This window comes from Leuciscus leuciscus, assembly GCF_965113295.1.
Source record: "Leuciscus leuciscus genome assembly, chromosome: 12".
Taxonomy (NCBI): domain Eukaryota; kingdom Metazoa; phylum Chordata; class Actinopteri; order Cypriniformes; family Leuciscidae; genus Leuciscus; species Leuciscus leuciscus.
The window spans coordinates 35,753,305-35,768,129 of NC_138736.1; the positions used below are offsets into that span (position 1 = coordinate 35,753,305).

Genomic DNA, 14,825 nt, shown 5'->3' on the forward strand with positions numbered 1-14,825 from the left:
ATGCGAATAAAATAATACAGCGGATTTGAGGGTCACTCAAACCATAGATATGTATAGAAACATCTACTTATTAGGGATCTATATTTATATATCTATGACTCAAACACTTAAAAAAGCGCCCAGATTAGACATTTAAATTGAATGGTCTTTAATCAGTCTTTTAGAGAGAAAAAATAGAATGACCCTATTTTAACTTGCATTTATTTATATTAAAATAGTTTTGGTGTATTAAACAATTAATTATAGTATTAATAGAGCCTACTTTTGAATGTCAATTAATAGTTGTAATTTTACGTCTCGTGAATTATCAGTAACAAATGCAATGCAAATGCCTTTTATGGACTTTAATCTGTTAGTAACCATGGAAAGTTACGCTGAAGTGATTCTGCTGCACTGCAAAACATGTCCACAGGGTGGCAGTAAAATGTGAATAAAATCCATAGTCTTTAAAAAAAATTTTTTATAAAATCATACAGCGATTGCCTGAAGGTGTGAAGTTTGCTTTCAACCACTCAAAAAAGAAGATTTGCATTATTAAACCTTATTAATTATACTATTAATTTGGTCTACTTTTAATAATGGTAATGTATTATGATTTATCATTAATGAAAGCACTCTAATCGCCCTTTGTGGAGGTGAATCAGTAAATGTAAACGTTAAAGTGATTTTGCTGCACAATTAAAAATGTCCACAAGGTGGCAGTAAAATACGAATAAAATGATACAGCAAGTGTTGGAAGTTTCTTTTCAAGCAATGGGGAAAAAATGCAATTCGCTTCTAGATTATAACTTTAGACTGATTTGCTTTAATAATACTTTTAGTGAAAAAATGAAATGACTGTATATTAATTACTGCATATATTAACTCGATATTACAGGTTTTTATACAAAGATTTTGCAAAACTACTAAAAATGTCCACAAGGTGGCAGTAATATACGAATAAAATGATACAGCAAGTGCTGGAAGTTTATTTTCAAATAACGGGGGGGAAAATGCAAACTTAAATAATATTTTTAGAGAAAAATAAAATGACTGAATATTCATTTACTAAAGCACTCTAATCGCCCTTTGTGAACTTGAATCATGAATCATGTACACATGTAAACTTCCGCTAAAGTGATGTTGCAGCACTACTAAAATGTCCACAAGGTGGCAGCAAAATGCCAATAAAATAATACAGCAAGTCTTGGTTTCTTTTCAAAAAAAATTTTTCTTCAAAAAAATTGCTTCTACATACATACATTTAAATTGATTTGCTTAAATAATACTTTTAGAAAAATAAATAAAATGACTGTATATTAATTATTAATTTGTAGTATCAAACCCTATTAATTATGGTAGGACCTACATCTGAATATCATTTCATAACGGTAAAGATCTGACAAAATAATTATTAACAAATGCAAAGCGGTCACCTTTTGAGCACTTGCATAATTTAATGTAAACGTGTATAAAGTGATTTCTCTGCACTACTGAAAATGTCCACAAGATGGCGGTATTGCAAAATAAAATATATATATACAACAGCAGGGCCTGAAAATGCATTTCCTTTCTTTCTAGATTAGACATTTACCTTTTAGAAAAAAAATAAAGAAAGGCCATATATTAACTGGCTGCTGCATAACATATATTTTCAGTATTTGTAAGGTTTGCAGTATTAAACCGCTATTAATTATAGTGTACTTCTAAATGTCATTTGATAATGGTAAGAATTTTACGTCACATGAACAGTTATAAAAAAGCACTCTGGTAACTTTTATCTGTAAATGTAAACGTGAGGAGATTAAACATGAAATACTTGATGAGGAAATGGGCGTGGCTCAGATTTCCGGTAGTTGTCCCTGATTGGTCAAGGTACATTGAGTCTAAATAATATTTTCCATATTTTTACATTTAACACTATGTATTTTAACACCAACATTTTTTATTAATGTTAAAGATTCTTACGTAAATTACTGGGGTATAAATAGTATCCACATAAACGGCGGGGTCACGTTACCATTACTTTATTTAAGTTAGCGCTGATCAGGATGGACCGATTAGAGACATTTGTGATTACTGTATAAGGCTAATGTATATTATTTAAACACTTAACATATATCGCTTGGGTAGATAATATTTTATGTCAGTGGCAATTCTTTGAATGAATACGTTTAAATATTAATTTTTTTGTGGCAAAATATCCTCGCTCTGATCCCCCGAGCGCCCCCTGGTGTAAGACACATGCAGCTGCCTTAAACAGCAGCGGACAATTCATTATCTTTACCGAGTGTTCTCGGCCTTCTCTATATCCACATTATTTTAAAACATGGTAAAATATACGCTGGTTAAATAAAATGAAAGAGCCCAGAAGATCTTGGCCATCAATTTTTGACCAGACACGCAAGATTTAATGCACTTATGCAGAAACTGTCTGTATATATTTTTAAAGAGAGGTGCCCACCCCTCTTTTGGTCCACGTTTTAAAACCTATTGAAATATATGCAGCTTTTACGAAATGAAAGAGGTATCAGGCTTTGCCATGCACAGAAGCTGTAATTTTGAGGCCTTAGAATACTTCACAGGAAATGGCTGTGGTAAGCCACGGAAATGACATCGCCAGCGCTGCTCTGGTCGCCACTATATTCACAGGTCAGGCCTTCCACTTCTCTTTTTTTCCTCCACACAGTAGCCTACTCTTGCTTTTGTTGCAATGACAAGGCTGCAAATCTCTGTTGTCAGTGTTTGTTACACAGCAAAGACCGATCACTGCAGTACTGGCTCCCTCACAACGACATGCTTGCCAAACAGAGCACCTTTTTGCTGTTGCATGTCATCAACATCAGGGGTCAGTACAGGTTTTTGGAAGTGTTTGGAAAAGTTTTATTGCATATTCCTTGTGGAAAAGTACATATTTGCATAATTGCATCTTGATACTGCAGTGCAGACCTCTGTCATGTAGGCTACTTGTTGCCTTTGCATGTAATCATTAGCATCTAGCTTAATTCAGTATTGCTACACTTCCTTGTGAGTTTCCTGAATACTAACTTAAAAGATTTGAGTTGAAGGAGTATCTGTTGTGGTGACTCTGATTGGTTGACTTATTTAGTGTGAGCGATTGGATAACTCATCCCTCCCTCCTCAGGCTCTTTAATTCAGTGCAGATCCACCTCGAGACGCATCCAAGACCGCAGAACTCTCACTGATGCCATTATAAGAGCCAGATAAATCACCAGGAAAGGTTTTGGAGAGAGTGATGGGAAGAATTTACCGCTCTCTCACCATGTTTAATGAAAGTTTTTCTCAAAAGGCTTTCTTTTCTTTGTTTCCCCGGGGATAACTTAGTCCTGTATGTGGCGAATGTTTACATCGTTAATTACGTGTGTAAGTGACAGTCAGTGGATACCGATGCTTTTACAGAGATTTGCGAGTTGGCATTCCTTCATTGCCAGCAAGATTGTTAGCATTCATTACCGTGTCCAAAAGAGCAGTTTATTTGGAGGGAGAATGTTCTAGAAGCACAAAAGAATGTGAAGTTTCGTTTCAACATAATTTACGTGTTGTTTGAAGATGTTTTTCCATTCATCCGAGTTTCTTTTCCGTTCTGAATTAACTCAAGTTCCATCAATGTCTTGCATGGACATTTTAGCAGATGTTCCTGATGGTTTGAATGGAAAAATATTAAACTTGAACATGAATTCAATACACATGTGTAAAGTTGTATAAAATGTCTCTTATGGCTGGGGCTAGTTTTGTAGGCGGATGAACTTCTGTTCATGCAAAATGCTATGGCAAGCCGTTTTAGCTTAAAGGGGTCATCGGATGTCCATTTTCCACAAGTTGGTATGATTCTTTAGGGTCTTCATGTAAAGTTTGTAACATACTTTGTTGTTTTACACAACCATTGTGGAATTTTAACCACTCTTTTTACCTCCTCAAAAACAGCTCTGTTCACAGCGACCCGTTTCGGTGCATGTCTCTTGATAATGATAATGAGCAACTGCTCACCCCACCCCTCTCTTCCATGGGGCTGGTCGACACAAGACACGTAAAGTGATGCCTTGGTGGACAGCATACAAATGGCTGAGGGGCGGAAATATGCTAATACGGGACAGTCCGTCAGCGGTCGTGGGCGGAGCATCAGCAATATGACATCATATTGCTCAGAAAATCCAAACGGCTTGATTATTGAGAGTGTTTAGGCTTTTTGAGGATAAAAAAAAAAAAGGAGTGAATGGATTTTTTTCATTGTATGGTGGTTGTGTCCACACTGCAAAGACACATATGCAAATACCATATAAAAGTGAATTTTGCATCCGATGACCCCTTTAAAATGTTCCCAGCGTTAGCTACTCATGGTGAGTGCATTTTTACTATTAATATTTAATCTCAGTTAATAATTCAATAGTAAGAATGCAATTGCAAAGCTCCCTAATTTAATAACAGAGCTCTGCAATTATACATATCTTTAATGTGTTTTTTACAAAAAAAAGCGCTGCAATTGCATTTTTACTAGTAATAATTGAATTGTAGAGCTCTCTAATTGTAAAGGTTACTATAAGATTTCAATTGTAGAGCTCTGTAATTAAAAATGAATGGAAGTCAATGGAGACATATGACGAGTAAAAATTCATTTGTAGAGCTCTCTAATTTAAATTGTTAGTAAGAATTGAATATAGAGCTCTCTAATTTAATTCTTAATAGTAAAAATGCAATTACAACGAGTAACGCTGGGAACATTTTAAGCTAAAGCGGCTTTCCATATAATGCTGCTTTCACGTGTTATCTGAAATATCATAAATACGAGTTTCCTTGTTAAAAATTGGACATGAACATCCTCTCAAGTTCTATTTACCAATACGCTTCAAATGACTATTCATTATATACAGGTTGTTGGTAACAGACAATTAATTGTTACCAACAACCGAGACCAGTATTGTGTTCTGACACGTATATGAATACAGCAAAAATCGCCTGTATTTGACCGATATTCAGCAAGCTATCTAGATGGTGTGATGAATGTTTAGGTTGTCAATGCATCAGATTCCCGTTTGTTTTTACATGCAAACAATTTGAGCAATTTGTTCATTTGTAAAAGCATTTCGATAACTTTACAGTAAGGGTTTATTTGTTAACTACATTAGATAACATGAACTAACAATGAACAATTTTACAGTGAAGCAATTTTCAAAAGTATATCTGTTAATATTAGGGCAATGTGAACATGATAATTTTTTACTAACTTACATTTACAAAAGGTTAATAAATGCTGTAAAAATAAATTGTTCACTGTTAGTTCATGTTCGTTAATTAATTTACTAATACTGTATTAACAAATGAGACCTTGTAAAGTGTTACCTGCGTTTTATATAATAATTTACAATTAAGCAATTTATTCATTTGCAAAAGTATTCAATTGAAGCGAACCTACAAGTGAATGAATTGTGGGTTAACTTGAGCTCATGTTTTGAGGTAAATCGTCCACAGACTGTTGTACACAATCTGGAATATTCCTTTAAGTCATGTAAAAGCACTATAACACTGCTGCACATAACAAACGTCTTGATCATCTGACGGCAGTGTGCAGGGATCATCGGCCCGTCAGAAACCTGCCCATTATCCACTGGTGATACTGGTGCGCAGCTGCCGAGAGCCACAGAGCACCTGCTACATGAGCTAATGTCCTTCATCTCACCACAGGCCGCAAGCTAAATCATCATGAGCATCTGCACAAAACATTGTTAGATGAGGAAAAAAGGCCTGTTTCAAGGCCTTTCAGACGAGATGGCATAATAAAAATCCTAGTAAATTAGATTGGGCAGACATGTGATGTTCCCACTGCAGGTCTCAGGATGTTCCAGCAGGGTAATGTTAATGATAATATGGTGTGGCGGTGTGTGTTCAGGCCGTGCTCGACTTACTCCTCAATCCCCTCAGCGTGTCCTCTCATCATCGCCGCTAACCCACATGAGCAATGATACATGCTCATTTCATTACAGCGTGGAATGGAAAGTATTAGTCACCAAGGTCCACAGAGATGGTTTGGGAAGCTCACATCCATCTAAGGTCTTTTATCAGATTATATCTGTCCAATTGGATCATCTGATAATACTTTGGGAATTATGGATCGGTGGGACATTTAGTTATGGCGGGGTGAAAACTCTTGGGAAAATGTCTTCCTTGCTGTTGCCAGATTTCACGTTCGTTTAACACGGTTTGGCTACTTTGTTAGCAATGCTGTGATACGAGAATGATGTCTGGGTCACATTTCGCCACAAAATCAAAAGGAAGAAAAATTATATTTTGCATGAGAATTTTTTTTTCTGCATTTAGATTTTTGTTTTTGTAATAAAAAAAAACAAGAAATACTGTATTTTTACTCTAATAAAATATATATTTTATTTAAATAAGCATAAATTAAAAGTAATAAAATACTGCCATGATGTAATAACATTTTACAATGTATTTTTTCCCATAATACAGTAATGAAAATGAGTTTCTGGCACATTATAGTAATAAAAAAACAGGGGAGGAAAAGTTTAAATCTCATTAAAAACTTGCAAAGGTGCAAAATAAAATCTTAATGGTCCTAAAGCAGGCTTCAACTAAATATCATTTCTTTTTGATTTCATAGTGAAATATGACCTGGGGCTCATTCCTGACAGGTTTTGTGAGATAATGTCCAAACAAAAAAAAACAAGTGAAACCATTTCTATAGCAAAGACAGAGAAACATTTTACTTTGTTCATACCATACTCTCAGCAAGAGTGTGTGTCATACGATACAGCACATGTACAAAACAAACTATTTTCGTTTTGTAGGTTCTGGCATTCAGAAATACACAATAATTAGGACAATTTGTAAGGTGCCTAAATACACAAAACGATCAGGAATGTTAATGGCCACTCTACAAATGCAAATCTCAATCATTTCTATTCATACAGTTAATATTATTATTATCATCATCATCATCATCATCATCATTATATAAAAACAAATCTACACAAAATAAAGAGGCAAATATTTACACAGAGGAAGAGAGCAGGACTATTTACAAAAGACAACTTTCAGTGACGCATCTACATAAGAACGAGTATAAATATATATGCATGTTAAAATGACAGTCTGTTCAGATGGTGATGACATCACAACCCCGCCATCTGCGAGAGCTGCACTTTAAATTGTTGAGCCAAGTGTGAGAGGTCCGTCACGCGATCTACCATCTCCTGGACGGCAGCTGTGTTGGGATAGTGGAGGGCCGCTATTTTTGTGGCACTCACGACAGTCTTTAGCATCTCGCACAGGACGTTGCTTAAGTTCATGACACGGTTTGCCACTTCTGCTGCCGAGGCCTGTCTTGACAGAGTGTCACCGATGAACACCAGCTTGTGGGCGCAGAGAATGACAAACTTGCCATGTGCAACGAAGATTCGAGGAGGCTGCCCGGTCTTCACGCAACCGAAAAAAGCATCAACCGCGTTCAGCAGAGTCACGAAGTGCTGCTCGCATTGGTCCGCGTAGAAGCCCAACAGCTGGCGGTCACGCAAGCACACCGGAGCTCCGCCTCCATTGGAGAAATTAGAGGAGGAGTCTGTCGAATGCTGGTGGGAGATCCACTTGGTGATGTCATTCTCTACAGGTTTGATCACTTCCTGTTCGAGCTGTTTAAACTGTTTCAGCTGTTGAGTGAGACAAAGAATTTCAAAGTTAGAAATATTTAAATCGTAAAAAGATATTAAGAAACATAATGCATGTCATTTCGGGTGCACCTTTTTCTCTCTAAAACATAAATGAAATATAAAATGAACATAAATTAAATTTAAAATGAACAATGAACATAGTTATATAATATTTTGTATAATATAGTAGTTCATTAAGTTTTTCTTTTTTAAGAACCATAAGAGATAAAATGCACCAGTTTATAAATATTTACATAAAATGGTAACAACATGCAAAATGTATATAATACATATATATACAAACACACACATATCTCATGTAGGTTGTTCATTTCAAAATCAAAAAAGGCAAACAAATCTTTCTTAAAATATTTAAAATGATTTTTTTTTTGCCTACATTTTGAGATGCACACTAACAACATGAGAGACTGTTTTAAAACAACCAAAGAATGCATAAACATCTTAAACCCAGTTTATATGGGCTCAAGTTTACATGGAGCAGGAACCATCTGTCCTAGAAGAGAGTTGAGATCTTTGAGATCTGCACCTGTGAGGTTGTTATAGCCAAACTATGATATATGGCGAACACATGGACACCCGAAGATCTCACATGATGCAACTGTTAACTGACTTGGCCAACAAAAAGCCTTTTTCTTGTAATGTATTTATTTTTTTACCTAATTTGTCCACAACTTCATGTACTTCTGGTGTTTCTAAGGCTGACAAAGTGTCTTTCATGCTGTACTGTATTTCTGCACCCTGAAGGCACGTAATCATTAGCTACTTCCTTGTGCATTGATGACTGACACACAAGCTGATGACGTCTATGTGCACGTGTTGTGTACCTGTTCTTGGCCGAGTTGGACTTTGCTCTGTTTGGTGATGTTTTCCTTCTCTAAGAGTTCCTTCTGTTGTCGTTCGAATTCATCTTTTCCCTGCAAAAATAACAAAAGGTCAGTCAGCAAGTCTCAACAGAAACTAGTGTCTTAATGCACCAGTGAGCAGCCCGAGGCCACTGTGGTATTAAACTAATCCTCTCTTAATCCAAATTATTTTTTTGTCTCGTGAATTGAATTTGAAAAAGCAACCATCTCTTTTTATTATCTTTAAAACACCATTCTGGCAGCATCTAAACTCTTGCATAGGATGAATATCCTCTTAGTCTTTTGCTTGAGATTAAAGTACTTGCTAATATTTTAATCTCACTTTGATGTGCTCAAATGTGAAGGATCTCATTTCTAATCTCTGCATCCAGGATTAACAGATGGACAAAGGATAGATGGAAGTGAATGGACTATTTTTCAACAGTTTTTGCAGCATGCAAATCTATAAAGTTTTTGTATTAATTTTATTCAAAGCTGATTTTGAAGAATGTCGGTTACCAGACAGTTGATGGACCCCATTGACTTCTATAGCATGGAAAAGAAAATACTATGGAAGTCAATGGGATCCATCAACTGTCTGGTAACCGACATTCTTCATAATATCTTCTTTTGTGTTCAGCAGAAGAAATTAATTCCTACAGGTTTGGAACAACTTGAGGGTGTGTAAATGATGATAGAATTTTTATTTTTGTGCATAACCCTACAATATAGTTTTTGTCTCGTTGCATTGCCTGTTATATGAAAATCGCAAATAGAAACACATGAACGTTAGTAATGGTGATTATTGACTTGGCAAACATTACTAATACCACATCTAAAATATGTGCTGTGCAAAAGTTTTGCTCACACTTGCTTTTTACAAATATTAAATAGAAAAATTAAATTTAATCAATCGCATGCAAGAAAGTTTCGTGCTAGTACTGAAAATTTGAAATTAGTACTGAAACTATTCACTGATAGTTTTTTGATAAACTATCATTTTGATTTATTTTTTATCTGTTATATTTATATGCTACTGTTATAATTATTATAGGTTTATGCTATAATATGCTACTGTTATTGAAAAATAAAACAATTTTACTATACTTTTGTGTGCTAAATATTTTTTTTTAGAGCTAACACCCAGAAAATAAGCGCACAGCCCTGTTAATAAAAGAAAGCTTAATAAATAAGATAATTTCTTACAATTTTTATATATATATATCTCTCTCTGTGTTTCAAGTATTGTGTTGTAGTGTGATTCCCACCTGCAGATGGACATAGTCATAATCTTCCATCCAGCTTTTAACGCACTTCTCGCTGTTCATGTTGGCTTTGTCATGTGATACGGGGAAAGGTTTGGTCTGGTCCTCCGTCGGGGTGCAGGTAAAGGGGTGAACGATGCCCTCTATTGGTGCTCTTCGGAAGAGAAGCTCTGCGCTGCCCCCTATTGTTGAAGCCAGCTGCTTGGCATCATCCGGCACAGTCCGTGACACCATTACAAAACGTTCCAGTTCGTCACTCTTGCTCTGATGCTTGGTGCCAATTGCCAGGATATTAAGCGGCCAGTTATTGTTTTCTAAAGTCTGGTGTGTTTGTTGAAGAATCTGATGGGAATCTTCCAGACGCTGCAACTGGCGTCGTAACTTGGAGTGCAGTCCTTGATCGGACAGAGCGGTGGCGTTTGCTGCCGCTCCGCGACCAAATATGAGAAATTCTGTGAGCGAACCCTTGACGCGCTCCAATAAAACACGGACCTCGTTGGTGTGGCGCTCCATGAAGCTGTATGTCCTCCAGTGAGGCGATGACGCAAGAGTTTGCAGAGCGCAAACAGAAGACTCCAGGCATTGCTGGAGGTGACCCAACCTCTGAAACGCAGAGTCTAGATCCAACGCCAGACGACTCTCTGCGGGCGACCCGGCAGAAGAAGAGGAAGTTGACATGCTGCTGCGAGTGCTTCCCGTGCTGGAAAACGACAAGCGGTTTACTCCATCGGTCACATCACCGAGTGTCCGAGTGTCTGTCGGTGGGATATCGTAAACGGATTTATTCCTGTCCTTCTCAGACGAAGCGTGTCGGTTCTGAGGCAGTCCACGTGGAACATCGTACAAGTCCCGAGATCCACTTGCGGCGTGTTGGCTGGCGGGAACGTCGTAGATGCCGACGCTGTCGTTCTTGACCTTGCGGGACACCGGCTCAGAGCTGGGCGGGAAGTCGTAGTTGGAGCATGAGGAAGCTTTAGAGATAGACGTTGGTGGAACGTCGTATACACCTTCTTGCTTGTGCTTTGAAGGCTGTGGAAAGTCATAATTCCCTTCATCTTGTGCAATGTTGTTCCGACAAGGTGGTGTGGAGTAAATCTGTGGGAGTGAGAATTCGGTTAAACATGGAGTTTATATGCTTATAAGAATTAGTGTTGCCAAAAATATAACATTTTCTGATGCATATCGATTCTGAATATTTGAAATGGTTTCAATCATCATTTTCTACTATCGATACACCGTCAATACTGTCAGAAGAAGAAGTTTTGGTTTCTTGCCATTGTCACCTTTGGCTTGCTCAGTTGGGGTTTAAAAGACAATTGAAATTTAGAAAATGAGACTCAAATCAGATGAGAACCAAAACCTGAACTGAATTGAGCTGGATTTTCTGTAGAGCTGCCTTTAAAGTTGTTTCATGATTGATTTTTTTTCCATTTATTATTTAAAAGGGGACCGTATACATTAATCAACATTCAGATATATGTAAATGTACCCAAGTTAGCCCAAAGGCTATTCTTCATTGGCAGTCCATTTGCCTGATGTTATTAGACAGAAACTTAATGAACTTTGCAACACTGACACTGTTATTTACCTGAACTGAATCAACACTGAACTAAATTGATCTGAATAATGACACTATTGTCTTCAGTAGAGCTGCTTCACAACTGAAATTCGTTTCATAATTGATGAATTGTGACACATTAACACAGTTATTTTTCTCCTTGTAGCTTTCCTCATGCTTGAGGATTTAACTCATGAAAGTGAAGAAATTCTGTAAAGTAAAATAATTAATTTACTAAATTATACTAATCATTTAAATTATTAATAAATTTTATTTTACGGGCCAGTTGTATTACAATTGTAAAAAAGAAAAAGAGTCTTAGAAATATTATCATCATCATCATCATCATTTCTTCTGGTCAATAGTAACTTGGATACTGTTCAAAATGTTATGCTCCAAATGTGTAATTGTTCACTGTGGTATCAAATGCTGTTATCTCATATCAATATTTTTCAATTCCAACACTATGGTGCCAAAACCAATAATAACTCTTTGATTCCCGACAGTCTAATAAGTCCTGCATTTCCACCATCTCACTCTAAAAACTTGAATAGGACATGGAAAATCCTGCCATCCAGCTAAAGGATCAAACCCGGCATTGACCTGACAGCGTAATGGGAGTACATGGGCCGTGCCAACAGCATATTGGTCAATAAATAAACACAGTGGCCTGTAAGTGATTTCTGTCAAGCGTAGAATCTATCTTTCAGAGTGAGCCCGGGTTTCCGCAAACCCTAATTAAATACGACTCTAATAACAGGTTTCCATGTACATCCAGTTTATTTCAAACAAACTCGAGGCGCTACGCTGCATTTCGCCAGGAGCAGCGGTGAAACATAAGAGGGGCTTCAGCACAATTATTTCTGTTCTGACCTCCTTGCAAAGTTAAGAGCACTACTCTTGAGTTTGACTCCAACATTGCTGGCAAGCTAGGCTTTAATTTGCTAACCAGGGGAAAGTAATAAAAATCAGAGTATTTATTTCTTTGTAAAATTTCTGGGAAATAATAGCATTCGGTTACAAGACAAAGAACAAGGGCTGCATCCGAGTGATTATAGTTAACTAAAACCATAAAACATTTTCATACTCGAGATAAAATAAACGTTAGCTAAAATAAAATAAAATGTACTTTTTTTAAAACTTATTTTATTTAAACTAGTTAACTGGTTTAATTTAATAATGTAATAACAAATAACAAAAAATATAACTAACAAAAAAACAAACAATTACAGATATTTTAAATAAAATTAAAATGTAAAGTATAAAAATAAAAGCTCATTCAAAATATGAATAAAACCTATAATAGTATTTCAATGATACTAAAGTAATACTGGGCAGCATTTAAGAGAGTATATTTAAATATTCTTGTATCTTTTTGAAACTTTTGATTATTTTGAAGCAAAGACTGTCCACTGTGAAAACTGTAAGTCTAATTCATATGCATGATTTGAGGAATTATTTGTAGCACAAACAATGTGGGATAAGTTGTACGCTAAAGTTTCAAACAACCCCTAATTTGCATTTGCTAATTATCAAGAATATTAAGAGCAGAAGAATCGGCATACCCCTTGCGATGATGGAGGTACGTCATACAGTCCTCCTTTGGATCGCAGGTCATGTGACGGAGGTGTGTCGTAGACGCCCTGGGCTCTGGGAGTGCTGTGCTGTCCGGTTTGCTTGCTCGGAGGAATATCATACACCTGTGCGGGTGTTTAAAATGTAAATACACATATGCAGACATCTATATGGGTGTGTTATTGAAAGTAACACTCACCCCCTGGGGACGAACTGGAGGAACATCGTAGAGGTCATGAGATGAATCTGAAGCAGGACTATAGGCGTATGTTTGTCCTACTCGTACTGGGGTCACCACCTGAAACAACAATACAACCATTAGTCGGAGCTAAAATGTTTTATTCCTTGGTGAAATGTCATATAAAGTTAGCGAAGGGTCTCCTGACATGAGATATTGAGGCTGAAAACACCAACAATTACACAGACCCAAACTCAAACACTAAAAAATTTTTTTTCACAACCATTAACTCTAAATATGAAAAGTAGTAGTAATCATAAAAACTATTAATCAAACATTTACTACTAAAAATTGACAAAAAAAAACAAACACATATAAAAACATATACATACATACATACACAAACACACACACACACACACATACTAATCTCACTAATGATTTGATCATTATTAATAATAATCAATCATTTTTAATAATGAATAAAATGTTTATATATTTTTAGCATTAATATTGTAAAAAAAAATATATTATAGTGAATAATTAAACCTCATTTAAGCTCTTTGTTTTTCAGCCACAACATACAAAATATCTTCTATGGTGCATTGTGTACGTGACTAGATTAATGCAACTGCAAAACATAGACGCTAATGGAGTAATCTGTCTTATACAACTTCACCTCCTCGGCTCCAAACATTAATATCTGTCATCTCGTACGTTTCTAATCTATCTTTTCTCTCTATATTCCTGCAGTTTATTCTCCATCCTTTATGCTCTACATCTGTCTTCTGCGTCAGACAGGCAGAAGCATCCTTGGAATGTACTTGGTCTCCATTCGCTGTTCTCCAAAATCAGCCCCCCTCCTCGTCCCAAACGCTCCGCTAATACACCGCACACCGCTGTCACCACACGAGAACACTCACGGGTCACTGACAGCTCTCAAAAATGGGAACCATATGTACTGCATCCTGTCTGAGAGACTCCAGATCTGATCCAAAACCCAGTGGGCTGCCTTGCTGTACCACCTACATAGACCGCGGCCTGCTATCCCAACTGAAACCTCATATAAGTGACTGATTTTGAACTCTACATGTCTGGATTTAAATAGGCAAATGCTTGTGATTCAAGATCTTTACAAGGTCTTGACCAAAAAAACATTTCTTTCCATCAAGAGGTGCATCAATTCTTGCTCAAGATCTTGTATTGACAATGCAAGAGTCCAGCTCTCTGTAAAGTCTCCTCCAGCACATCCCAAAGACTTTCAATGAATTTAAGGTTGTTTAAGAAATGAAAAGCTACACACTCCAAACAGCAACTTTTTTTTTTGTGGCCGGGTAGTGTTTACACACCCTCTCGTGACACACAAAGCTCCAGAGATGTGAATGTCAATATGGTTTTCATAAGCGAGGCCGTCACACTCTTATTTTTACTCTGTGAGTTTAGGTGCACATCAATGACATTCCTATCCATAAATCAGCACTCTGGAATTCCAGGTTCAGCATAGTTCACCAATTACCCAGATCTCCCGGGTTGTTCCCATCAGTCTTAAATCACCTCTGCTTCCCAGAAATCCTGGGAAAATGAACTGGGAATAAATGGAGAACGGGACACATCAGTGGTCTAATCAATCTATCTATACTCCATATATGCATATAATAAACTATATTTATATTTTGTATTTATAATATTATTTACAAAACAGTTATTAAATATTTAATAAAATATGTT

At 36.5% G+C, this 14,825-nt stretch overlaps 1 protein-coding gene across 3 annotated transcripts in view; it reads right to left on the reverse strand.

Moving 5' to 3' along the window:
* Positions 1-6,688: 6,688 nt before the first annotated feature.
* Positions 6,689-14,825, reverse strand: part of nedd9 (neural precursor cell expressed, developmentally down-regulated 9) — a 32,062-nt gene continuing 23,925 nt past the window's right edge. For all 3 annotated transcript variants that reach the window (XM_082186176.1, XM_082186175.1, XM_082186174.1), the window contains 5 exons: positions 13,119-13,217; positions 12,910-13,044; positions 9,790-10,881; positions 8,504-8,593; positions 6,689-7,658 (listed from right to left, as the gene is read on the reverse strand). In XM_082186176.1, the coding sequence (XP_082042302.1) occupies positions 7,125-7,658; positions 8,504-8,593; positions 9,790-10,881; positions 12,910-13,044; positions 13,119-13,217 (1,950 nt within the window). In that variant the 3' untranslated portion in view covers positions 6,689-7,124. The remainder of the gene's footprint in view (positions 7,659-8,503; positions 8,594-9,789; positions 10,882-12,909; positions 13,045-13,118; positions 13,218-14,825) is intronic.